We start from the raw sequence: 23948 nt of genomic DNA on the forward strand, positions 1-23948 counted from the left end.
TTTTCTGTGTTTCTCCTTGATTCTGACTAGATTGGGGTGCCACGACGGTGTCACAGAACCATAGAAATAGAATTTAAAGAAACTTAGAGTCTTCTGTCACAGTCAGCTTACAAACATGAACTTATTTCACTAAGCATCTTCTAGGAGTTAATTTTTACATACCATAACCCTTCTTATAAACAATATTTCCACTTGGAAGTCACGTGATTACAGTTATCTTGGGGGCAGCCCATTAAAACCCTTCCCTGAAGCCCTCTTTAGTAAGTCAGTCAGTTCTCCAAGTCTCTTGTCCAAGAGGCGAATTCCCCAGAAGTAAAACATGTTGGCGTTGCTTCGCCTCTGCAGGACGGAAAGCTTGAGACGGGGCGTGAGCGGCTCATCTCAGGCCCACCGTGAACATCCGAGTGGCTGGCACACTCGCGCGTGGTTCTTCACCAGATTACCTCGCTCGACAGCTGCGGCGCGTTCATGATTTTATAGGGGCTTTCCCGCGAGACATCGCCCGAGAAACTCGGGACAAGCAGGTGCCGGCAGCGGAGACGCCAGGCCCAGAAACCCGGAGGTGCCCGCAGAGCCTCCAGGAGCCCGCCCCCGCGCCTCCTCGCGGCGTCACTTCCGGCCCACACTCATCCGCTTCCGGGTCAGGCTGAGCCGCCTGCTCTTCGAGACTGCCGGAGGTGCCGCGCTGTCGGCGTTCCCTGCGCCTGGAGAGCCCGAGCAGCGGTGCCGCCGGCGGAGCGCTGCGCTGCCCCGGGCCGCCCCCGAGGAGGACACCTAGGGCCCGGCGCCGCGGGGTCGCGCCTCGGGCCTCCGCTGCGGTCCCTGGCAGGCGGGAGCCGGCGCTGCGGCGGAGCGCGACCCTCCTGCCCGGCCGCCCTGTCCACCTCGCCGGGGAAGGCGGAAGATGCCAGTGAAGAAGAAAAGAAAAGCCCCCGGAGTGGCAGCGGCGGTCGCAGAAGACTCGGGCCTCAAAAAGTGTAAAATCTCCAGGTACCGCTGCCCCCACCCCGCAGGGTCGCCTTCCTCCGGTGCGGGACGGGCCGCCGCGGCGGGCTGCCGCTGTGGCCCGAGGGGCGAGCCCTGTCCTCGGCGGGGCGGTCGGTGAGGAGCCCCGAGTCTCCGCTCCGCGCGGGACCGGACCTCGTGTTCGCCTGTGCGTGTGCTCTGGCGTACTTGGACGAGCTCTGAGGTTCGCCCCACATTGTTGTCTGCGTGCCCAGAGGGTGGGAAACAGACAGCCACACGTAAACCGTGCTCTTTACCCCTCTGCCTTCTCCCTCCCAGGCGAGGAGGGCCGAGATTCACAGCGTCCCTGGGGCTCACGAGATCAAGAATTGGCTGGGCCCACACATTGTTAAATGTCACAGTGTGAAGAAAGAAGGAGCAGAGCGTGAAGAATTTTGACAGCTGCCTTGGGAGTGGTAGAAAGGAAACCTATGCTATAATTGGTCTCCTGAGTTAGCATTTGAAGTGGCCTAACCTGGACCACCTCAGCAGGAGGCCTTTTAAATCGCTAGCGCCTCAGCTTCTGGAGGCAGCGCCCCCACTCCACCTGTACCAGTTCCCTACACGGGCTTGGAAAGGCTCGGCTTGGAAAGGCTCTGCGTGCTTTTTATTTTCTAGCCTTCAGACGCTGTTAGCTCTTCAGTCAGTTTTAGTCATTTGTAAGCTATTGTGCTCTGTGTTCTCTTAGAAAAAAAGAAAACAAAGCAGAACTGTAGCTAGAGCCCTTTGCTCCCTTTGTGGCATATCATTCAGTCAGCACAGAAGCGTTATTGCTACGGAAAGTCACTGCATTTTAGCTTTAAGAAGTGGGCTTCCTCCCTCCCATATTCTTTGGGTTGTCTTTGTGTTAATTTTGACACTTAAAGTGACAACTTAAAATGCTACCATTAAAACAAGAGAGCCAGCACACACAAAGGAAATATCTCTTTAAGAAGAGAAGCCGTGAGAAACACACTGCTTAAAATACAAGGGAAAGTGACTTGTTTAATCCTCATCTTTTTGTAGTCAGTTGGTTTTTTTGTTTGTTTGGTTTTTGTTTTTCCCTCTTGGTGTGTTTTAACAAAAGAGCCTAAGTAATATTTCTTGGATGATTAGTGTGATACAATTTCCTTTATGCTCTTTGATAGTTATCTTTCTGCTTGACCTTTATGAGCTGTTTCTGAGAATCATATCTAAGATATCTAAGCTAGTTAAAACAGCTGAAGGGCAGTATCATTAGACTTCAGGTGATTCAACCTAAATTATAATGTAGGGATTTCCATACAACTCAGTAGCAGAATCGCAATAAGGCTTTTCGGCATTCAATAAGGTATATATAGCTTAGTGGTAGAGGGCAAGCCCAGTGGCGTGAGTAAAGCCCTTAGTTCAGAGAGAAAAAGAGATTTATACTTTCTTTTCTAGTCTTGGGTTGAAGGCTGCACTTCTTTATAACCTTGAAATCTGGGGAAATAATTTTAGTTACTGTTCTTGGAATTTGGTAGCAAGCGAAGTAGCATTTGGGTTTTCATTGGTCAGAGATTCTTTTTTTTCTTTTTCTTTTTTTTTTTTTTTTTTTTTTTTTGAGACAGGGTTTCTCTGTGTAGCTTTGGAGCCTTTCCTTGAACTCCCTCTGTAGCCCAGGCTGACCTTGAGCCCACAGAGATCTGCCTGCCTCTGCCTCCCAAGTGCTGGGATTAAAGGCATGCACCACTGCCCTGCTCTGGTCAGAAATTCTTATGCATAGAGTACAGGTCCATATTGTTAATGCCTAACTCCTTCTCCCATAATGCTAACTTAAAAATGGCTTTGTTTCATTTGCATGGAAGCAACTGTTGAGTTTTTCATTAAGACTTGAGTCTTAGTAAGTCCTAGACATTTGTGTGTTTTCTAAGCTATTGCAGATCCCAGCCTCCTGCCAGACTGATCAGTGGAGAGGAAGATTTTTCAAGAAAGAAGTGCCTGGCTTGGTTTTATGAGTATGCAGGTAATGAAATTCATGGATTAAGATACCAGTCATATACATTTAAAAGCTGTTTTTTTTTTCTTTAAACATTATTTATTGCTGGACTTTTAGGTTTTAGTACTGTGTACGGGGATTATGAGTTGGCTAAGAATTTAGTGCCATTTCAAGACTAGTATTTCTTTAATTCTTATTCTGTAGGAGAGAAGAAACTCATTTACTGTTTGTGTATAAATAGAAATAGTCACATTAAATGCATTGATAAGTATTCTGGGAAAGAAGTAAGTAAAACATTTATTTGTTTATTTTGATTTTTGAGACAAAGTTTTTCTATAGTCCTGACTGTCTAGAACTCACTCAATAAACCAAGCTGCTTTCTAGCTCAGATTCACCTGCTCTGCTGAGATTAAAGGCATGTACCACCACGCCCAGCTTCATAAAGCATTTTCTATTCAATATTCTAGAAAACAGTATGCAAAACATTTTTCTGTTCACCATTTTCTGTTTTTTCTGAGTTAGAAACATTTTCTGAAGCTTCTGGAGTGGTGTGGCAAACAATTTAAACTTCAGAGACAATGTACAACACATTTACCCTTTAATTTTAATTTTTACAACAAATACAGCAATAAAAAAATGATAATATTATAGATTGTGAAGACACATGATTTTTGGCAAGACACAAAACTCAACCTTGAAAGTATCAGGAAAACCTTCTTGGAGGAGCAGACTAACCTGAGCTGAGTCCGACAAGTGGTTGATGAGAAGATCTAGATCCAGAGTGAGGCAAACCCATGAACAAGAATTCTTGGTGACATGTGCTTTTAATCTCAGCACTCGGAGGCAAGCAGAGCTCTGTGAGTTGGAGGCCAGCCTAGTCTACAAAGAGAGTTCCAGGATAGCCAAGGCTGCTACACAGAAAAACCCTGTTTCAAAAAGAAACAGACTTGTTTCCCACTTACTGATAATTTCATGAGCACATATGACAGTTTTTCCCTGATATTAAAACTATTTTTTCTCTTTCCTACTTTTATTTTTTTTCCTTTATCATTATTCTCAAAAGTATTTTCTTAAAGTAGAAATACTTAGTAGTTATTGCCTTATATTTGTACTAACTATGTTGAGGTCTAGAGTGTAGCGTTTCACCTTATAAAGTTAACTCTGTGGAAAGCTAGACTAGTTTGAAAAGGGGGCAGCAACTTTGCTATTGGGATCAGCAGAGTGATCCCAATTGTATGATTTAAAATTGTTTAGTAGCAGAATAGAATCTTTCTAGATCAGGGGAAATAAATGCTATTACTGGTATCCCAAGACAACCACTAACCCAAATTAAATGTAGAGAATTCATTTTTTTTACTGACCTCTATTTAAAATGTTGACCCATTATTTAAAATGCCAGTTTTACATATACATTATATAGAATCAGAAGGTTCTCATCAACTTTATTCACTTACAAAGGTTACTAGACACCATAAAGATTATATAGTGTGTATATATCCTTTTTTTTTAAAGCTCTTATTGAAACTTCCCTGGGTATTCAAAGATTTGAATTAAATATTTATTTCCTACTCTGACATTTTTAACAGCCAGCATAATAATTGCTATCATTGTTCCAGGGATTGTGATAAGTATATCATTTTCCTTATACCTATCTGTCAAGTAAGAGATGTTATCCTTGTTTTATGAGTGAAAACTGAGGCTTAGATTAACTTACCAGTGATGATACAGTCCAAGAGCCAGGATTCAAACCATAGTTGACTGACCCTCAAGACAAAGTTATGCAAATAGCAACTCATTTTTACTTCTACTGAAAAAAAAAAAAGTTAATAAAGTACACTTGAGGTTATCTTCTGTCATTTAGTGAGTCACTTGATGAATATTTATTAAATATTTTCTGTGAGTCCAACTCTGTGATAGAGCTTGGGATATAATAATGAAAAAATCAGGCTGTGATCCCTGCCTTCAAATGTGACTTCTTGTGAGGAAGACCTACAGTAAATAGTATGTGTATAGGCGAGGAAATTACAACTTGTGAAGGCTCATACAAATAATATGTGGAAGTACTAGGATTTCAGACAGTTCTTAAGGAAGTGTCTGCAGAAACTATTTTGTTGGAAGCTTCCTTAATAGGGGGATCAGTCATTTGCTGGTGAACAGTACATGTTCTTTCTTATCAAATGGGGATATCCTTCAGGGTGGAGACAAGCCAGGCCCACTCAAGAGTGGATGATACGTGCAAAGCCTTAGCACAGTACCTGATACATGTCAGAACTCATTATGTTAGGTAGTATTACTATTAACAGCCTTAGAGCATCTTCAAATGTATGCATGTGTGTTAACTGATCTCTTAGTTCATTGTGAAGGTACTGTCACTAAGCACGTTGTTTTGGTTTTTGTTTGAGTATTTATTGTGGCATTTTATTAAGCCTTGAACATATAGCTGGGAATATTTATGTTTTTACATAAAATGGGGTGATGTTTCCATGTACCCTACTCTTAGAGACTTGTGATCATGTATAAGTTACTTACTATTCTCTGTAAATGCTATATAAAATTTGAGTAGTGGTTAGAGGAGCAAAGCCCTGCGTGTGTACAGTACAGAAGGATTCTTTATCTTCCAGATGCTCAGATGCTCTTTTTCTTCTCTTTCTTTTAGACAGGGCTCACTATGTAGCCCTGGCTGGCCTGGAACTTGCTGTGTAGACCACATTGACTTGTTGTTGTTGGTTTTTTTGGGACGGAGTTTCTTTGTGTGTCCCTGGCTGTCCTGGAACTCACTTTGTAGACCAGGCTGGCTTCAAACCCACAGAGGTCTGCCTCTTGAGTGTTGGGACTAAAGGCATGTACCACCATGCCTGACTATCTCGAGATATTTTTAGTGAGCAATTTGTTGAATTCATGGATGTATAACTTAGTTTCCATGACTGTCTATTGAGTGGAAATCAAAGAGCTTGAAAGAATGAATTGAATTCAGTTACACATCTCTTACCCACTTGTAGTTTTATGAGAAGGCTATAGTTTAAAAGTATTATTGACATTCAGTCAGGGAGTGAACTTTGGTGTAGGCTTGCTTTACACTTGGTCTATTATTCCCATTGCTTTGGGAAAGTCACTTAACACTACAGACCTTGTCTACCTAAGATCATATGTATGTTTTATATAGTACCTACTTTGATTTCTACTTGTTTGCTAGTAACACCTTATTCATCACATAGTAGAGGGCTGTATTTTTTTATTAAGAAAAATTATAAGACATTGGGTTTGTGTTGTATCTGTAACCTAATTATAGTACTGTGAAATGTACCTCCTAAAATTAGTTTAGTCTGTGACTTAAGTCTGTAGGGTTTTGTTTTGTTTTGATCCAGGTTTTGTTTGTGTAGCCCAGGCTAGCTTTGAACCCTTAATCTTCCTACCTCTACTTCCCATGTGCTGGAATTATAAACTTGTGTCACCTTGATTAGCTAAAAATGAAGTGTTTTCTAATTGTTGAAGAAAGGAAAGTTAAAATATACAAGGAGGACACAGTCTCAAGAAGAAAACTGCATGATCTCTTTCGTTTTCAGAATCTAAATAATATGTATATTTGTGTACATGTAGAGACAGTGCAACATGTAGAAAAGAACAAGAAAGGCTGAACTATTAGGGGTTGAGGAAGAATAGGATAAAGGAAATAGATATGAGTTATTCATAGAGGATATAAACAAAACTAATTGTTTTTCTAGTTCTAACTCTTGTCCTGGGATTTTCATTTTTGGTAGTGGATAGTGCATAAAAATACATCCAATAGTGAAAGCATAAAATCCAATGTGAAGCTTTTGAGTGCTTTTCCAATCTAGAAGTTCATGTAGGTGTGTAGACATTGGCCTGGTTAATTGTAGTGTCTGGTGTTTTTTATTTCCAGGTTGTTTTTTTTTTTTTTTTTTTTTTTTTTCCGAGACAGGGTTTCTCTGTGTAGCTTTGCGCCTTTCCTGGAACTCACTTGGTAGTCCAGGCTGGCCTCGAACTCACAGAGATCCGCCTGGCTCTGCCTCCCGAGTGCTGGGATTAAAGGCGTGCGCCACCACCGCCCGGCTAAAGGTAAATGTTATGTTCTCTGCCATCTGTTCATTCCCATTTTACTTCACTATGAGGTTTGTCCTTCACGATTTTTTTTTTTTTTTGTTTGTTTTTTTGTTTTTTGTTTTTTGTTTTTCGAGACAGGGTTTCTCTGTGTAGCTTTGCTTTGCGCCTTTCCTGGAACTCACTTGGTAGCCCAGGCCGGCCTCGAACTCACAGAGATCCGCCTGGCTCTGCCTCCCGAGTGCTGGAATTAAAGGCGTGCGCCACCACCGCCTGGCTGGGTTTTTTAATAATAAGGAAAATCAAAGCTTCTTTTGGATAATGTAACATTGTTTGAAGACATTTTTGTAGTGATAAATTTGTCATATTTCAAATCATAACATTTGTTTTAGGACATTCCTAGGTACAGAAGAATTAGCAGTTACTCTATTTTGGGAATCTGATAACAAAAAAAGTTCAAGAATTGCATTGACTTTTAGTGATATAATTTAAAATAAGAAACAAAAAAGATAATTCAAACTCCCTATGCTTTAGAGCCTTAACATTGTCAAAAATTTTATTCAGAATGAATTCTTAGTAGATTTAAAAAGTAAGTTGATGTTGGTTTGTTTGTTCTTTTTGCATACTATTGATTTATACTGGAGTATTTCTTTACTGCTCCTTTAAAAAAAATGTCCTTAACTCACTGGGTGTGATAGCTCACACCTTTAATCCCAGCACACAAAGTTAGAAGCAGGTAAATTTCTATGAATTCCAGGCCAGCCTGAGCTACATAGTAAGACCTAAAAAAGAAAAGAAAAAAGTCCTTAATTCATAGTGTAATGTATTTAAGGAATAAAAATTTAAAATATTTATACTTCTCAGAGCTTTGCTAGAATTTAAATTCACTTATTTGTAAAAAAAAAAAAAAAAAAGTATTAGGATATTTTCATGGATGCCTTTAGTGTAATAATTTAATTCATGTTCATAATAAGGTGTAATAAAATATATGAATTATTTTTGTCTTTGTAGGTCCTGATGAAGTTGTAGGGCCAGAAGGAATGGAAAAATTTTGTGAAGACATTGGTGTTGAACCTGAAAATGTATGTTTTATTTCTAAGTAAAATGAAATATAAATGGATTGTAACATTTTCATAAATTTCTAAAAATTGAGGCTTTAATATATGAAGTTTTTTATGTTTAATATTGTAAATTCTTACTAGGGCTTTTTAAATCAGCCTAAGTTGGTCAAGTTGTCTCTTGATACAAATGCAGTTTGTAATAGAGTGAGAGTCAACATTCCTAAACACTGCCTCAAGACTGGCATGTATCAGTTGTTTCATAGTTAACAATCCAGAAGCTGTAGTGTCTGATAGCTGACGATTGGAAGTAACTGTTTAAGAATGTTCTCCATGATGAATGCAGCCATGATCATCCCTGACTTTTCCCTGTCCTTTATGTTCTCTTTACAGATTATTATGTTAGTTTTAGCGTGGAAATTGGAGGCTGAAAGCATGGGATTTTTTACCAAGGAAGAATGGTTAAAGGGAATGACCTCATTACAGTAAGAACGTTTTCTAAAAAACAAATTTGGTGGCTATTTAAAGATCTCATTGATATTTTGTGCTTCATCATTTTCAGGAGTAAGATTTCAGTTTAAAATAATCAAATTGGTTTGATCAAAATCAGTTTTAGGACTGGCAAAATTATATTGTGGTTTTGACAAATGAATAATTTTCATTTGCTTTAAAGAAAAAACTCAGGCTAATTGAAACATGTTGAGTCATTGGACAGGTAAATTAGAAATGGTGAAAGAGTTAGTTGTTCACAGGTTTATTTGAGTAACAAAAGTTCTTTTTCCCACTCTATGCAAAACGCCACTCTGAGAATTTCATCATTGGATAGTTCTTAATCCTAGGAGTTCCTTAGTCCCCTTTGTAATACGTTTAGAAAGTTACTAGGTGTTTAAATGAGCTGTTTCCTCGTAATAACTCTTACAAAGGACCAAAGTAGAAATGTTCTCTGGCTCCTGTGTAGTCTCTAGCTGTCTGTAGTTATGTATGTTCAGATGGAGATGTCACCTGGAATATTTTCATAAATTTCAGAATTACTGCATTATTCAGATAATTCACTTTGCCTTTCCAGAGTAAAGTTTTAATTTCAATTCAGTTAAGAATTGTGTGGTAATTGTGTATTAAGTCATGTTCAAAATGTTCCATCAGAATGTTACTCAACATTCTAAAATATTTTCATATTTTAGAGCATTACTTTATTTTTTTGGTTTTCATCGCCTGGGATTGAACCCAGGACTTTGCACATGCTAACCCAGTGCTCTACCACAGAGCCACATCCCTAACTCCAGTAAAAATTTTAAAGACAGATACTGTGCATTAGCAGTGCATGTAAACTGTTCTTAATTCTTATTTATCTATCCCTCAGTTCTTAAGAGAGGATGTCTTATTTGCTTACAAGGCACTGACATTTATATACTTGAATTTTCAGTATCTATTTTTTGCTTCTCTTTTCAAACTTTTTTTAAAATGTCTTTTTGTGTGCCTTTTAAACATAATGTTCACGTGTGTGTGTGTGTGTGTGTGTGTGTGTGTGTGTATGTGTGTGTGTGTGTGTGTATACACATGTGTACACAGGAATATGTCCTATCACTGTGTAACCGTGATAAAGAGATTTGTTGGAAAAAGGAGGGTTGGTGGGGGTTGTGAACATTCAGTATGCAGTAGTAGGTACATACATACAGACAGATAGACATAGATATACACACATACACATATTCATTCCTTGAGTAAAAAACCTTTTCTCAGATGAACCCAATCATAATTTCTAGAATAGAACTTTAAATAAGTTTTCCCTTTTGATTTATAAGTAAGGAGTATGAGATGCAAAACAGTTAAGGAAATTTGGCAGTTACCATAGTTTCTTGTGGCAGAATTGAGATCTAGAATTTAAGTTTCTTGATATTTTTCCCCCTTTCATGTATTGCTTGTTTTTTAATAAAATAGAAACCATTATTTAATTTTATAGTATTTTTCAGGGAAGAGTGAATTCTGTCATGCCATAACTCTAAGATTCTTTAGACTATTTCTAACTGTTTAGTTTTTTTAATAAAACGATTACGTAGAAATAGAATTGTGCAAAAAATATAAACTCATTTTTGTGAAGCTTCGTCTGGCTTATTAACATTACCAGGTCTAATATGGCTTATTAATGATAAAATAATTTTGATATTAAGTACAAGCATAGGATTTGATTAACCCATGAGCATGGTTTGTTTTTGTTGTTACTCTCCTACAGAAAGCTCACAGACTATGCAAACAACCCCAGAAGTGTTTCTCAGGTATCATTCCCTTGACCCTCTGATAGAATAACATAGTCTTAAATTTCCCTGGAGAAAGGCCGTTTCCCTTCTCAGTGATTCTGACTGCCATGCAGAGTACATGGTTTCTTCCCCAACTGGCCAAATTTATTGCTTCTTTAATCTTATGATAAACTTGTAGTGAGGAGATAGTTTGTTACTTGAACTTTAAGATATGAGATGCAAACTAATGTACCTTAGTATAAAAATGGATAGGAATTAATTATTTGGTTTAACATAATATAAAACATTTTAGTCTCTTTCCTGTGAGATGATGATGTTGTCTTAGTATTTAACCTAAGAATTTCATGGTCTTCAAATCATCATGGTAATTGTCAATTGAATTGTTTCAACTTACTTTTTTAATTCATAGAAATCTTGAGTAGAATGCCACTAAAGAACAATCCACTAGTTACAACATACATGAAGGTCAAGAATATTGAACTAAAATAATCACAATTATCTATTTTGTGTAATGATTCACAATTTTTGGAATCCTTTTTTTTTTTTAAACATTTGTCTTGAGGTTGTCCTTATAGATGTCCTTATAAATGACTTTCCATTTGTGTGAAATAATTGAACGTATGTTGGCTATTTTTATGTTTTATAGGGTTTGAAAGAGATAATCTAATTGTTAGAGTCATAAGGTCCATAACATTGCCAGCTATGGGGAATATTGTTACATTAGTTGGTACTTTATCTAACATGAAGGAATTTAAAACTGTGTTTTAGGAATGTTGGAAAACAATCAGATTTTTGAGCTCAGGAATCACACAAGAGTTTTGCAGTAGTGTTTAAGTGAGTGTTCTTGGTGTTTTAGGGTCTGAGAATTGATGGAAGCTGAACCTGACTTTGTTACCCCACAGTTCCCATGTTGTTGTGATGTGGGTGGACTTTTATTTTTCTCAATCTAAAGATCATAGTTCTAAAGATACTTGTAAGTTTTTCTTCCAGCATGTTAAACTGGGTGGAGAACTTCTCCCACATCTGCTAGCTAAAAGTTTGATGTTGGCATACAGGTTACATATCATGCTGGTGGAGAAAACTGATTAAATACTTGCTCATTATAATGAAGAGCAGTGGTAGTAACTAACAGTAACAGTGCCAGCAACCATAAAGGTAACAGTGATAATAATAGTGACTGTAAGAGTTGTAGTAGTATAGTGGTAAATTTCCTTTCAGAAAGGGCCATGTTGCACATTTTCTGGGCTTCATCTTGAGATTTGGACTTTGAAGATTAAAGGGGAAGGGGCTTGTTTGATTCTTCTTTTGTTTCTGTTTTTCAAAACAGGGTTTCTCTGTGTAATAGCCCTGGCTGTCCTGGAACTTGCTTTGTAGACCAGGCTTGGCCTTGAACTCATACAGTATCTGCCTGCCTCTGCCTCTCAAGTGCTGGGATTAAAGGCGTGTGCCATCACGCCTGGCTGATTTAATCTTAAGAAAGGGAGGAATAGGGAACATTTGCTTGTTTTTTGTTTGTTTGGTTTTTGTAGGCTGAGAATGGTGTAGATGCAGTGGTGTAATGAGTGTAGTGTATAACTCCCACTCATTTGGAGTTGAGGCCAACTACTGATTGATTGCCATTAACATTCCTCTCTGTTCTTCCCAGTCAGTCTGACAATTGAGAGGTAGACAGTATTTATCTAGTTGGTGCTGTAGAAAGTCTGTTATATGTCAGCATGCCACAGCATACTCATTGGGATTCACACATTTAGAATGAGAGCCTCACTTAGATCTACATAAATGAACTTTCTTCTTGTTTAAAAGACTTTCTTGAAGTATTTTTTGCCCAAATCCTTATGTTGAAATTGAAGCCCATTCTGTGCTCATTCAAACCACCATCTGAACTACTGAATTTAAGTGGGAATTGTATGGTGTTGATAATTGCCTGAATATTACTGGTTTTGGTTACTGGTTTTGCTAGTTCTGTTCATACGCTTATAATATTGGTAATAAATATAGAGCTTTTGGCTCCATCCTCACCTTAATAAAGATAAATAGGGGCTAGAGAAGTGGCTCAGCAGTTAAGAGCTGGCTATTCTTTCAGAGGACCTGGATTCAGTTCTCAGCACCCACAACAGTGGGTGGTGGCTCACAACAGTCTGCAGCTCTGACCTCTTCAGACTCTTGGCATACACGTACACAGGCGTACAAGGACATGAAACACCCATACACGTATAAAAATAAATAAGGGGAAACCCATTTGGTGACGTTTATCTTCTTTCTCTGCTTAGTCTACATTAGACCATTATGGATACTAGGACTTGTTTGGATATAAGTGTGTCGTGTAGGTGGGGTGAATGAATTACTTCTGTGTGCCTCAGAGGGAGCACAGTTCAGCTAAGAACTGTGCTAAGGACTTCACATACACATTCCCATGAGATATTTACTATTATCTGAAATTATTCTTGTTTGAAAGGTAGGAAACTGGAGCTGGGGAGATGGTTGAGTGGATAAAGGACTTGCAGCGCAAACATGAGGGCCAGACCTTGTGTTCCAGTGCCCACCAGAAGGATGGACAGTAACCATAGTGTAACCCTTGAGTAAACTACAACTAGACTAGCCACATCAGTGAGAGACCTTGCCTCAGTAAATAAGGTGGTCAGAGAAGACATTGGACATTTTCTTCCACCTGTACCCACATAACCTGCACATACATGCTACGTAGACATGCAGAAGAAATAAGGAAACCAAGTTGAAAGGTTTAATTTACCTTGTGACTGTCCTGTGAAGTTATTCCTGTGTCTTAGATTTTACTTTTAATTGTGTAAATGTGTGTGTCATATGTAGGTATGTATATATGTGGCTGTGGAAACCAGAGGGGTAGTCACCCCAAGGTATTTTATAGGTATATAAAATAGGCATACAAATCAAGCATATGCTGACAATAAATAAAAGAAATTTATTTTAAAACATACATATAGTTTTATCACTTGTGCAAGACCGAAGGAAATTTACATATTAATGAGAGTGATATCCTTATTTTTCTTTACATAAAGAATTAAGTCAGGAGCTGAAGAAATGACTCAGTGGTTAAAAGCAGTTGATGCACTAGCAGAGGACCTGGCATTCAGTTCCCAGCACTTGTCTCCACCCCCTCCCCCACCACCGTGGTGGCTAACAACCCTCTGTAACTTTACTTCCGAAGGATCCAGTGCCCCCTTCTGGCCCCCAAAGGCACTACATGAATGTGCTGCACAGACATGCATGCAGGCAAAATAGTCATAAATCTTTTTTAAAAATTTTAGCTAAATATTTGTTGCTCAATACAGTTGTAGACCATCTTTGGTGCTTTTCAGAATCGGAACTGAGCAAATTTATTATTGTCAGTGCTGAGAGTAGAAAACATACATACCATGGAACAAAATGATTATTTATAGCTGTTTCAGAAAGTTTTAGAAATTATGTCCTAATCCCAAACCAAAATTTAACTCAACAACTTAAACAGCATTTTTTAAAACCAAACATTATGTAGCAGTGTAGAATATAAAGATATTCTAATTTTATACATGCTGAAAAGTGGTAGTATGAAAATATTCAATTGTTTCTCTATAATTTAATAATCAAGTTTCTAAAAGAGGAGAAAACTGTATGCATATACAATGAAGAAACTGTTGTTTGTAACATAGAGTATTCTGGAACCTAAGCCAAGGTATTTGAGGCAACATTTGCTGGCATTTGTATGACTGATTCACACAATACATTGTGTGTGGGTCATGTGTTGTTCAGAACCAAGGCTACAGTAAAGCCATGTGATTCAGCATGGGCAAACACCACCAGAAACACCTCATTGTTTAATTTTTTAAACTAATTTTTGATGATTGTGTCCTTAGAAAATTTTGACTTGCCAAATTTTTATGACTTGCCCCATACACATATTTTATTTATATGATTGTCCCATATGGAGCTGTGACCCATATAGGATGTTTTAAAGAGCTGTAAGTAATGTTGGTGTGTTCCTATGGATTCGTGCCTCCCTAGTGACTGCTCAGTCATTGTGTGTTGTATAATTGTATTTGATGCATTCTTTTGTACTAAATTTCCTTCAGATAGAAACTTTAAATTTCTCATGATTAAATATGCCATCGGATCTTGTGGTTTACATTTAGTGGTCATGCTTTATTTAACATACTTTTAGAGTCTCCTATGATACTCTGCAGGAAAGTAGGACTCCCCTCCTATCATAGGGCCTGTGTTACGCTGTTAAATTAATTTTCAAATTTTGTTAAGGAAATGAATAATTTTTAATGTTGAGAATCTTGTTTCATTTTAATTTTTTGCCTTCTTGAATAGCAAGTCTTATTTAAGATTCTGCATTTTTGGGTGAGACTGTAGGTCGTATAATAAAAAAGATGGAAAGCGTTTTGAAGTTACAAGCCTATGAAAGATAAGACCCTGATTCAAGTCATAACAGAGAAGGGAGTAAATGTAACTGAATCTGGAGTACCTGGTGAACATTTTCAGATTGTTAATGTGGAGATCTTAAAGGCTCCCAAGTTTCCAAGCATCGTTATAGTAATATATCATATGAGATGTGTTTCTTTTACATGTCCATGGTAGAGGTTGAATGGATTTTTAACTTCCACTGGAGCTTACTGTTTCACTAGTAAATTTGTGCTGTTTGACATCAGCTACCGAGAGAGTAATTTCTAATGAGTAGTCAGAATAGATTTTTCTTATTTTTACATGAAGCATATATTGTAAGGAACTAGGCTTGGCCAAGTTAGAGTTACAAAAAAAAAAAAATTGATCTCATTTATGGCAGTATGACAGGCTGAGTGTAAAGAAGTAATTTCCATGGAAAATGGGTAAGTGCTCATTAAAATATAAAGGCTTATTTTGAAAAGGCATACTGTAACTCATCTATAAATTACAGAAAATAATCCAAGGCCAGAAATGATGAGAGGGATCACTGTGTCAGGATTTATACATCTCGTATCTAGTTAGCCTCTATTGCGAGGACACCTATATCATATTCCTGGTCCCCTAAGATCTGACTAATAACCTATCATGCATGTTAATAACATGACATGTTTTAAGACCTGAGTAGAGTGTGAATCACATTAGATTACTCCCAGATAGGGAATGATGACAAACTCATTAAATGGGCACTCGATTGCCTGGGCTTTTTTGTTGTGCATACAGCTGTAGGTACTATACGATTAACACACACAGTATAAAGCCCTGTCATTTTTTCTTCATGTATTTTACAGCTTTGTTCTTTGGTATATATTGGATTGTTTAGGATTGCTATGTCTTGATGGGTTGACCTTTTAACATTACACAATTATCCTCTCTGTTATGATCATTTTCTTTGCTTTGGGGTTTCATTAGTTGATACAAATACAGTCACTATTGCTTTCTTTTGGCTGTTTTCTGTGACAGGTCATTTTCAAATCTATTATTTTGTCATTCTTAAAATTAAATTTTTTAAATTTATCATATAAAATAATGGGTTTCACTGTGATATTTTCATAATATATTATTGTGCTTTGCTCATATTCACCCTTTACACTCCACCCCCGCCACCGGTCTTTTGCTTTTTAAGCATACTTGTATTGGTTTTTAAAGTTTGTTCAAAACAGTGTGTCTAGTTGTACTGTGGTTTTTTTTGTTGTTGTTGTTATTTCTTTGTTTATGAACCCAGGCTGTATATACCTTCTAATTGGTCTGTTTAGAACACGTGTTATGTTATGGAAGTGTGAGGACATATTTTGCAGTCCAAACATTTCCACTTTGTTCATTACACCTTACATTTCTTTTCAAAGATTTCTTCCCTTTTTTGTAGTGTTTTCTGTTATTTGTTTTAGTAAGTTAACAATAACCTTTGAAGCATGTATGACAGCTGCTTTAAAATGAGAGAGATAGGTCTAAACATTCCGTTTGAAACCTGCCTTTTTGTCTTGGTAAGAGATCTTTCTTTTGAAACTTGGACAATCTGGATATTATGCCATGGACCCTGTATCTTACTCAATAATCCTTTTGTTTTAATTTTATAATTAATTTTACATATCAGCCACGGATTTCCCCTGTCCTCCCTCCTCCCGCCGCTCCCCCCCCATCCCCCCAACCTCCCACCCCTACCTTCCCCCCAATCCACCTCCCACTCCCACCTCCTCCAAGGCAAGGACTCCCCTGGGGATTCAGCTCAGCCCAGTAGATTCAGTTGAGGCAGGTCCAGTCCCCTCCTCCCTTCACCTAGGCTGAGCATAGGCCCTAGGTTCCAAAAAGCCAGCTCATGTACTAGAGACAGGTCCTGGTCCTACTGCTTGGGGGGCTCCTAAATAGTTCAAGCTAATCAACTATCTCACTGTACCAAAACTCCAGCAGGAGAGAGGATCTGCTGTGTACTGGCAGGTGTAGGGAGAAATTAAAGCTGCCATTCTACACTCAGTGGGGGAATGTGTTGTGTTATTCCTGAGGAGGATTAAGAGTTTAGGCCCAGCCTAGAATCCTGACACATTGTCAAGAACTGGTAGGAGTGCCTTGTTACTGTTCCTCACATTGTCACTGACCCTATTGGGGTTGTGTCCTTGTTACTACTGAGTGATGGTGAAGACCTTAACTCATCATCAAGGAAACTTGACAGCACCCCTGAGCAGAAGAAGCTTTGCTGCTTATTACTCCCTAGAGTGAGAACTGTGGACACGTTAGGACACTAGTTCAGTCTCCACTGCCATTGCCAGGAGTTGGACCACTATATTTGGTGATACTGAACTAGTGTTCACAGTTAGAGGCTTCTGTCTTCACAGGCTACTTCTTTCTTAGTTTTCTTGAACCTGGGGCATTGCTAGGCAAGTTTTAGATCACTGAGCTATTCCCCGAGCTCTTTTTTTTCCCCACAAAGAAAATTGCTTAATATTTTTTAACAAAGTAGAATATAATAAGATAAAACAAAAACCTGGTGCAGACCCCTGCAGGTCCTGTTCATGCTGCTTCAGTCTCTGTGAGTTCATATGAGCTTTGCTCAGTTGTTTTAGAGGGCCTTGTTCTCCTGGTGTCCTCCATCCCTTCTGGCTCCTCTTCTGCAGTGTTCCTTGAGCTCCGAGGGGTGGGATCTGATGAAGACATCCAATTTAGAACTGTGTGTGTTTCAAGGTCTCTCCCCCTGTGTCATAATGTCTGGTTGTGGGTCTCTGTTTGTTCCCATCTGCCGGAGGAGGAATCTTCTCTGATAATGGCTGAATAAGGCACTGATCTATGAGTATAGCAGAATGTCATTAGGAGTCATTGTTGTCTTTTTTTAGACCAGTAGTATTTGGTTTTCTTTTCCTTTTCTCCTGTCTCTTTCTGTATGTGTGATATGTGTGTGTGTGGGGGGGAACATGTGAGCAGTTGCACATACATGTGTGTGCTTGTCTGTGTGAAGGCCTATGTGCCATCTTCAGTTACTCTCCACTCTAAGGCAGGATCCCTCAGTTGAAAACGAAGCTCAGTATCTGGCACTTTGGTCCTCAAGCTTATGTGACAAGCACTGTATTACTGTATTCACTGAACCATCATCTGTCTTCCCTAGCCCCAGTGGTTCTGTTTTTTCCTCTGCCTCCCCACAGCTGGGATTAATAGGCATTTGCCACCACATTCAACTTGCTGTTATGTGCAGCGTCAAGGATATCTGAGGCAAAAAGAAACTGACTGGGCTTACCATCATATGTCATTCTTTCAAGGCTTTCTCTTTCAGAATTTAAGATCTTGCTACAATAAGCCTAGACTGGCCTTGAACATAGAATCCTCCTGCCTCAGCTTCTCAGATATTGGATTACATATGTGTGTTTCACCACACCTGCCTTCATTCAGAATCGTCTTGCATTTTATATGATCTATGTGTGTTAGTTATACTTAGCAGCAGAGAGAAAGAGAAACACACTCCTCAATGTTGATGAAATTGGTAGTACATTTTTTGTAAGAAAGTTTCAGGACCCACTATTCTCTCGTCCCATTTGGGTTACTGCCCCTCTTGTACCCACTCAGGCCCAAACCCATTGAAAGACTTTGTTTCTTTTTCTCCAGGTCTTCTTTTTTTATTCCTCTTAAACCTGTTTTAGGAAGTTTATCCCTACCACTCCTGAAACACATCTTGCAAAAGTTATCACTCAGAATTGTGTAATAGAAGCAATAAATTCTTAATAAAATTTGTGGTCACATAGAAGGAAATTGCACAAAAAAGGAAATCAGCAGTCTCAAATGATATACAAAAATGACTTAAATTCTGGCAATATTGGGCAAGAAAACAACTAAAAGTTAAAAAAAAAAGATACTAGTATAGGTTAAAAATATAATTTTAATCAACATCAGATTTTTTATTTCTTAAAATTGTTCTTTGACATTGTCATACATGTATATAATGCATATTCTCATCTCCCATCCTTATAATGTCCTCTTGAATCAGATTTTATGCAAGTAATAGAATTATCAGAAAAATTTAAAATAGTAAAAATAGGTTACAAAGAAACAAAATTTGAATGGCCAAAATTTGAATGTTAAATAATTACAAGTCTATCTTTTATCTAGTTTGGACAAATGCTAATTGCAGTATTTAATAAGTATTCACAAAATAGTTCTTAAATAATCCTCAATTTGTTTTCTGATGCTATAAGATTGCTATCAAAGCTAGCAAGGAGTGTTTTTTAAAATGTTTTATCAGTGTGTCAAACAGGTAACAAAGATGGCTTTTTATAGATATTAAAGATTTAATTTAACAGTGTGACCCATATCACATAGACCCTCACATTGCTGACTTAAGATAATGAAAAATCTTGGTTAAATTTTAGAGGAATAAGTATCTGTGTCACATCATGAATTCTGAAATTCAGTTTGAATGGAATACTGTGGTTACATTAGATGATATACCTGTTTAATCAAAGGAAGTCAGGTGGTCTCACATAGATGACAAGTTTGAGTTCATCCTTTCCAATAGAGGAAATAAGTATGCTGAAGCATAGCTGTGACTTTGAGAATGGTAAATGAAAACGCCTGGAGTGCTGGGAAGTGACCAGAAAACCTGGTAGTGGAGCTTAACAGCATCAGAAAACCAGCAAGACTTTTGATTATTCCATTGATTGAGGTATTTCTGCTTACTGTCTTCATCTTTAGAAATAATAGAGGCAACTTGTTTGTAGCTCTGCATTTTCACCTTCAGTTGGGTGCTTTGATAATTGGACTCAACTTGTTGACCAAAACTATGGGAATTTGGATTTGTGATTAGGTCACTTAATATATTAATTTCCTCTCTGGTATCCTAAACTTTTAAGACTACTTGTGACTGATCTTTTTTACCAAGCCAATGTCTAACAACTTTCTAAAGAAATGTGGCAAAGACCTGATTATCATTTGCTCAGCCCTTGGAGAAGAGGCAGTACCTGGATGGAAAATGAGGTCTGGAGCCCACTAGGCAGGCATTCTGCCCCTCACACCAAGACATATTTGTGATTTGCTTGGAAGTTTTGATTGAGATGTTTATTTTTCTTGAAGGAGTTATTGCAATGTCCTCTGATTGTCAGATTTTCTCTGCTTTATTAATCTCTGCATTGGTAGTTTAAAATATGTCTGTTAGTTTAAATTGTCCAACTGAAAATGCCAGACCTAAAGAACGGTCCTGTATGCACTCAGTCTTAGAATGCTTTCCTTCTGACCTCTGTCTTTAAGGTGTGACTGCACAGAAAAGTTACAGAGCAGATTTGATTTTCTGCGCTCACAGCTGAATGACATCTCATCGTTTAAGAATATCTACAGATACGCCTTTGATTTTGCAAGGGTAGGTACAGCTTCCCCTTAATATCCTAAGTGTTTTCATTTTATGGGCATACTTACATTTTTTCACTAATATTGTAGGATAAAGATCAGAGAAGCCTTGATATTGATACTGCTAAGTCTATGTTAGCACTGCTGCTTGGGAGAACGTGGCCACTCTTTTCAGTATTTTACCAGTACCTGGAGGTATGTATGGGTATTTTTAAGTGTTTGAAAATACATTTTTAAAGGACAAATTCGGTACTTTAAAAATTCTACATAAGTAATTAAAGAAATCTGCTAAAATATGTATACTTATTGTCAGCTTTAGACATAAGTTTGTGTTGTTTATATATTCTGTGCATAAGATACTTGGGAACTGGAGTATAACTTGGTGATAGAATACATGCTTTGCATTTGTCATACTTTGGATTCCATCCCTTATACCACATTAAAACAATTTTAGGGGATTTTCATTCTACCTAGGAGGAGACTCAGGAAAAAATATTTTAGCATAGGCGTTTCTAATAAACTTAATTTCTTGAGGTTTTGGTGAGAGAAAATTGATGCTAGTATGTAAATCTCCAGCTTCTAAACCAATTTCTACCCTATTCCCACTCCCCATCCCCTAGTTTCCCCATCCCCTAGTCTTAGGTAGAAACATAAAACTTACTTTACTAATGAAGCTTTTCTTTTCTAATTGGACTCAATATTAAGAAACGAAGTGTTGATACTTTGCACCCACAGATATGATGAGCATGGCTGTAACAGTCATGCACTGCACTGCTGACTGTGCAGCACGTGCTGACCATAGGCTAAACATCCTCTTAAGAGCCGTACTGCACCTGCGACCTCCAGCTAGCTCTAAGACACTTGCTTTTCCCTAATTGCTTTGTCTGATTTTGTTTGTTTTTAAACCTTCGGGGACATATTTCTAACCATTTCTTAAATAGAGCTGCCTTTTCTATTGGAAATAACATCATGCTGTTTACTTGTCACGGTAACTTTTCCAGAGCAATTTTATTTAAAGCCTGGGTAAATGAGTTTTGTACATTGATAAATTTTTTGACCCAGTGAAGTTGTTATTTTTGATTAATGATACATATCTTCCTCCTCTTAGTTGATCAAAAATACATTCAGCTAAATAAAAAAATATTAATTTCTGTGGGGCTCTGAAAAGAACGAGATATGTTCAAGCAAGCTTTATCATTTAGCAGCTGAGGAAATGGGTAATGGGGTTAGCTTACTATTGGCTTTTTATTTTTGTTGTTGTTGGTTTAGGTGGTTGGAAGGGAGATGGTTTGTGTTTTGAAGGGACATTGACAGAGTCTTGCTAGATAGCCCAGGCCATCCTTGAACTCAAGATCATCCTGCCTCTGCTGCCCAAGTGGGAATCACAGGTGTGTGTCACCATACCTAGTTGTACTGCTGGAGATGGAACCCTGAGCACCTGCCCACCAAGCTCTCTGCCACAGAAGTAGCTTTCCCAAAAGCACTTAACTGAGTGTCCACATTGCAATTTAGATCCAAGCTCATATTGTTCCCACTACTACTGTAGATGGCTTCTTCAAAATGTAGCTTATGCACACAAGTTCTGTATAGTGGAAACCACACAGACCAACTATGTGTAGGGTAGGTTCTAGCTGAGAGCCACATGGGTGAACACATATGTAAATCTCAGTGTCAGTCTTACTGCTACATGATAGCTAATTACTAGAACAGCAAGTAATTAAGAAAGGAAGAAATATTTTAGAAAAGGCCAAATAAATGGATAGAGTCACTAAAATCAAGCCCCAATAAGAATGTTGGTTCTGTAGTCCAAATTTTTATATCATTTTCCACAGCAATCAAAGTATCGTGTTATGAACAAAGATCAGTGGTACAATGTATTAGAATTCAGCAGAACAGTTCATGCCGATCTTAGTAACTACGATGAAGATGGTGCTTGTAAGTATATCATGCATTCCTATGAAAATAAAATTCCTAAAAATGTTAATCGAGTTAATGCATTCTGAGACTTTAACCGAAAGTTTGAACTAGTGTAACAATAACTAGTTATTTAATCAGGATTTGGGGGAGGCAGAGTCTAGATTCAGCAATGTTGTAAAATCAATGCTAGTGAATAAAAACACTGATTCTTCAGTGACTAGACATTACAGCTAAATGATCATTTCTCAACCTAGAAGCTAAAATCCTACTTTGTACTTGCCTTTTCAGTGGAAGAAAAATTTCACTTTTCACTCATGCATTTAAAAGGACAAAGGCACAACAAATAAGCCAAGTTAATTCTGTAGAACTCTTAAACTTTAAGTCTCTACCATCATTTGGAGTACTATAGTGTCTCAGTGTCCATGGAATGGTGCTTTGCTTTATAACAAAAATGGCAATAAAACACTGTGACACAAAATAAACAAAGTACCAAAGAGACAGCCTGCCTCCCGAATGTAGTATTCTTTCCCTACAGGATTGCATAGAGTTTAATTCTTGTTTGAAGAAATAATTTTCTGCAGTAGGCTAACAGCCCAAGAGCTACATAGAGCCTGCAGATGTGTATATCTGTGTATGTTGAGCCAACATTTAAAACTGAGAGGTTTGTTATAAAAATAAACTTGTAAATTTATTTCAACTATCAGAAAATCTGACACATTGCACCTGTATTCCTTTGTAGGTTTCAGAGGTTGGAACCAAGTAGTGGCTTGTGTTGAACTTGCTCTCCAGTTTGGCAGTCCACGCAGTATTCCAACATTGCCATTTACTGCTTTGCCTGCCCGGCTGTTTTTGTATGGTCTGCTAAAAGCAAGAGAGAAAAGAACACCCAGAGGTTTTATGTTTTGAGAAAAACAAGACAAGCATATCTCTTCGTGGTCATACTTTCCATACATTTTGAAATACTGAATTCCATACATCACAAATACTGAAATCTCATTTAAATTGCCCACTTGGCTTCTGTTGGTAAACATTTGGAACCTCTACATTATAAAACTTATTTTTTAGAATAGTGGTCAGATAGGTAGTAGGCATTTGCTTTATGCTGTTCTTTTTACTGTTTTACTTGAGTAAAGTCAGTCTTATGTGGCCACTCCCCCTTAACAAGTGCTCATACTTCTTGATATAACAGAAATATGTTTTCTGAGTGTTTGTTTAAATGCCAGTGCTATGGGAAAAGGTTAGTTTTTTTTTCTCAGTTATAGGGGAGTTTAGGAACACTCCTTGAGAAGGAAATAACCCTGGGGGAAAAAAAAACACAAACAGAAAGCAGTAGATGAAGGACAGGTCAGGTGGGCCCTTGCCACCTCAGAGCCTTTTAGAGGGATGAGTTCACTGAATTATAACAAAACTTACTTCTTCTTTCTAGGGCCTGTTCTTCTTGATGAATTTGTTGAGTGGCAAAAAATCCGCCAAACATCATAGCAAGAACTGTTGTGAAGAAGATGCAGATGGGGAGGATATACAAGGGTGCATTTTCACTCACGAAGGACTTCTCATAGTACTTTTTCCTTTTTTTTAAAGGAAGTTTTCTTGTTACATGTGATGGGCACTGAGCCACACGTCTTCTGAGACTGAATATTGACATTTTTGTTTCAAGTTATGTTTTTAACATTTATTTCAGAACAATAAAGATTCAGATTTGTGACAAAGGCCTTAAAGTGAAGATGTCCATTGGGTGTCAGTGGTATTTATTTTGGTAAATTTTATTTCTTTAACTTTTGAAGCCCTAAAGTCACCATGAGTTTGTAGAACTTTAAAGGCTTTAAGCAGTCTAAATATTTGGAAGTGTAGCCTGTCAATGGTGTGACTTGAACTTGTGGGATACTGTTTTCTGATAGCAGCTAATAGTGTGGGTTTCTATAAAAGCTGTTTTATGTACAA

The 23948-nt window shown here is 38.0% G+C and overlaps 1 protein-coding gene across 1 annotated transcript; it reads left to right on the forward strand.

Moving 5' to 3' along the window:
- The first annotated feature begins 656 nt into the window (after positions 1–656).
- On the forward strand, positions 657–23730 carry Dcun1d5 (defective in cullin neddylation 1 domain containing 5). The gene is made up of 8 exons (XM_059267279.1): positions 657–990; positions 2877–2968; positions 8012–8082; positions 8452–8543; positions 19995–20103; positions 20181–20285; positions 21923–22025; positions 23434–23730. Exons 1-8 carry the CDS (start codon positions 905–907, stop codon positions 23487–23489), a joined length of 714 nt encoding a protein of 237 aa, XP_059123262.1. The 5' UTR covers positions 657–904; the 3' UTR covers positions 23490–23730.
- The last annotated feature ends 218 nt before the right edge of the window (positions 23731–23948 follow it).

Source organism: Peromyscus eremicus, chromosome 7 (assembly GCF_949786415.1).
Source record: "Peromyscus eremicus chromosome 7, PerEre_H2_v1, whole genome shotgun sequence".
Taxonomy (NCBI): domain Eukaryota; kingdom Metazoa; phylum Chordata; class Mammalia; order Rodentia; family Cricetidae; genus Peromyscus; species Peromyscus eremicus.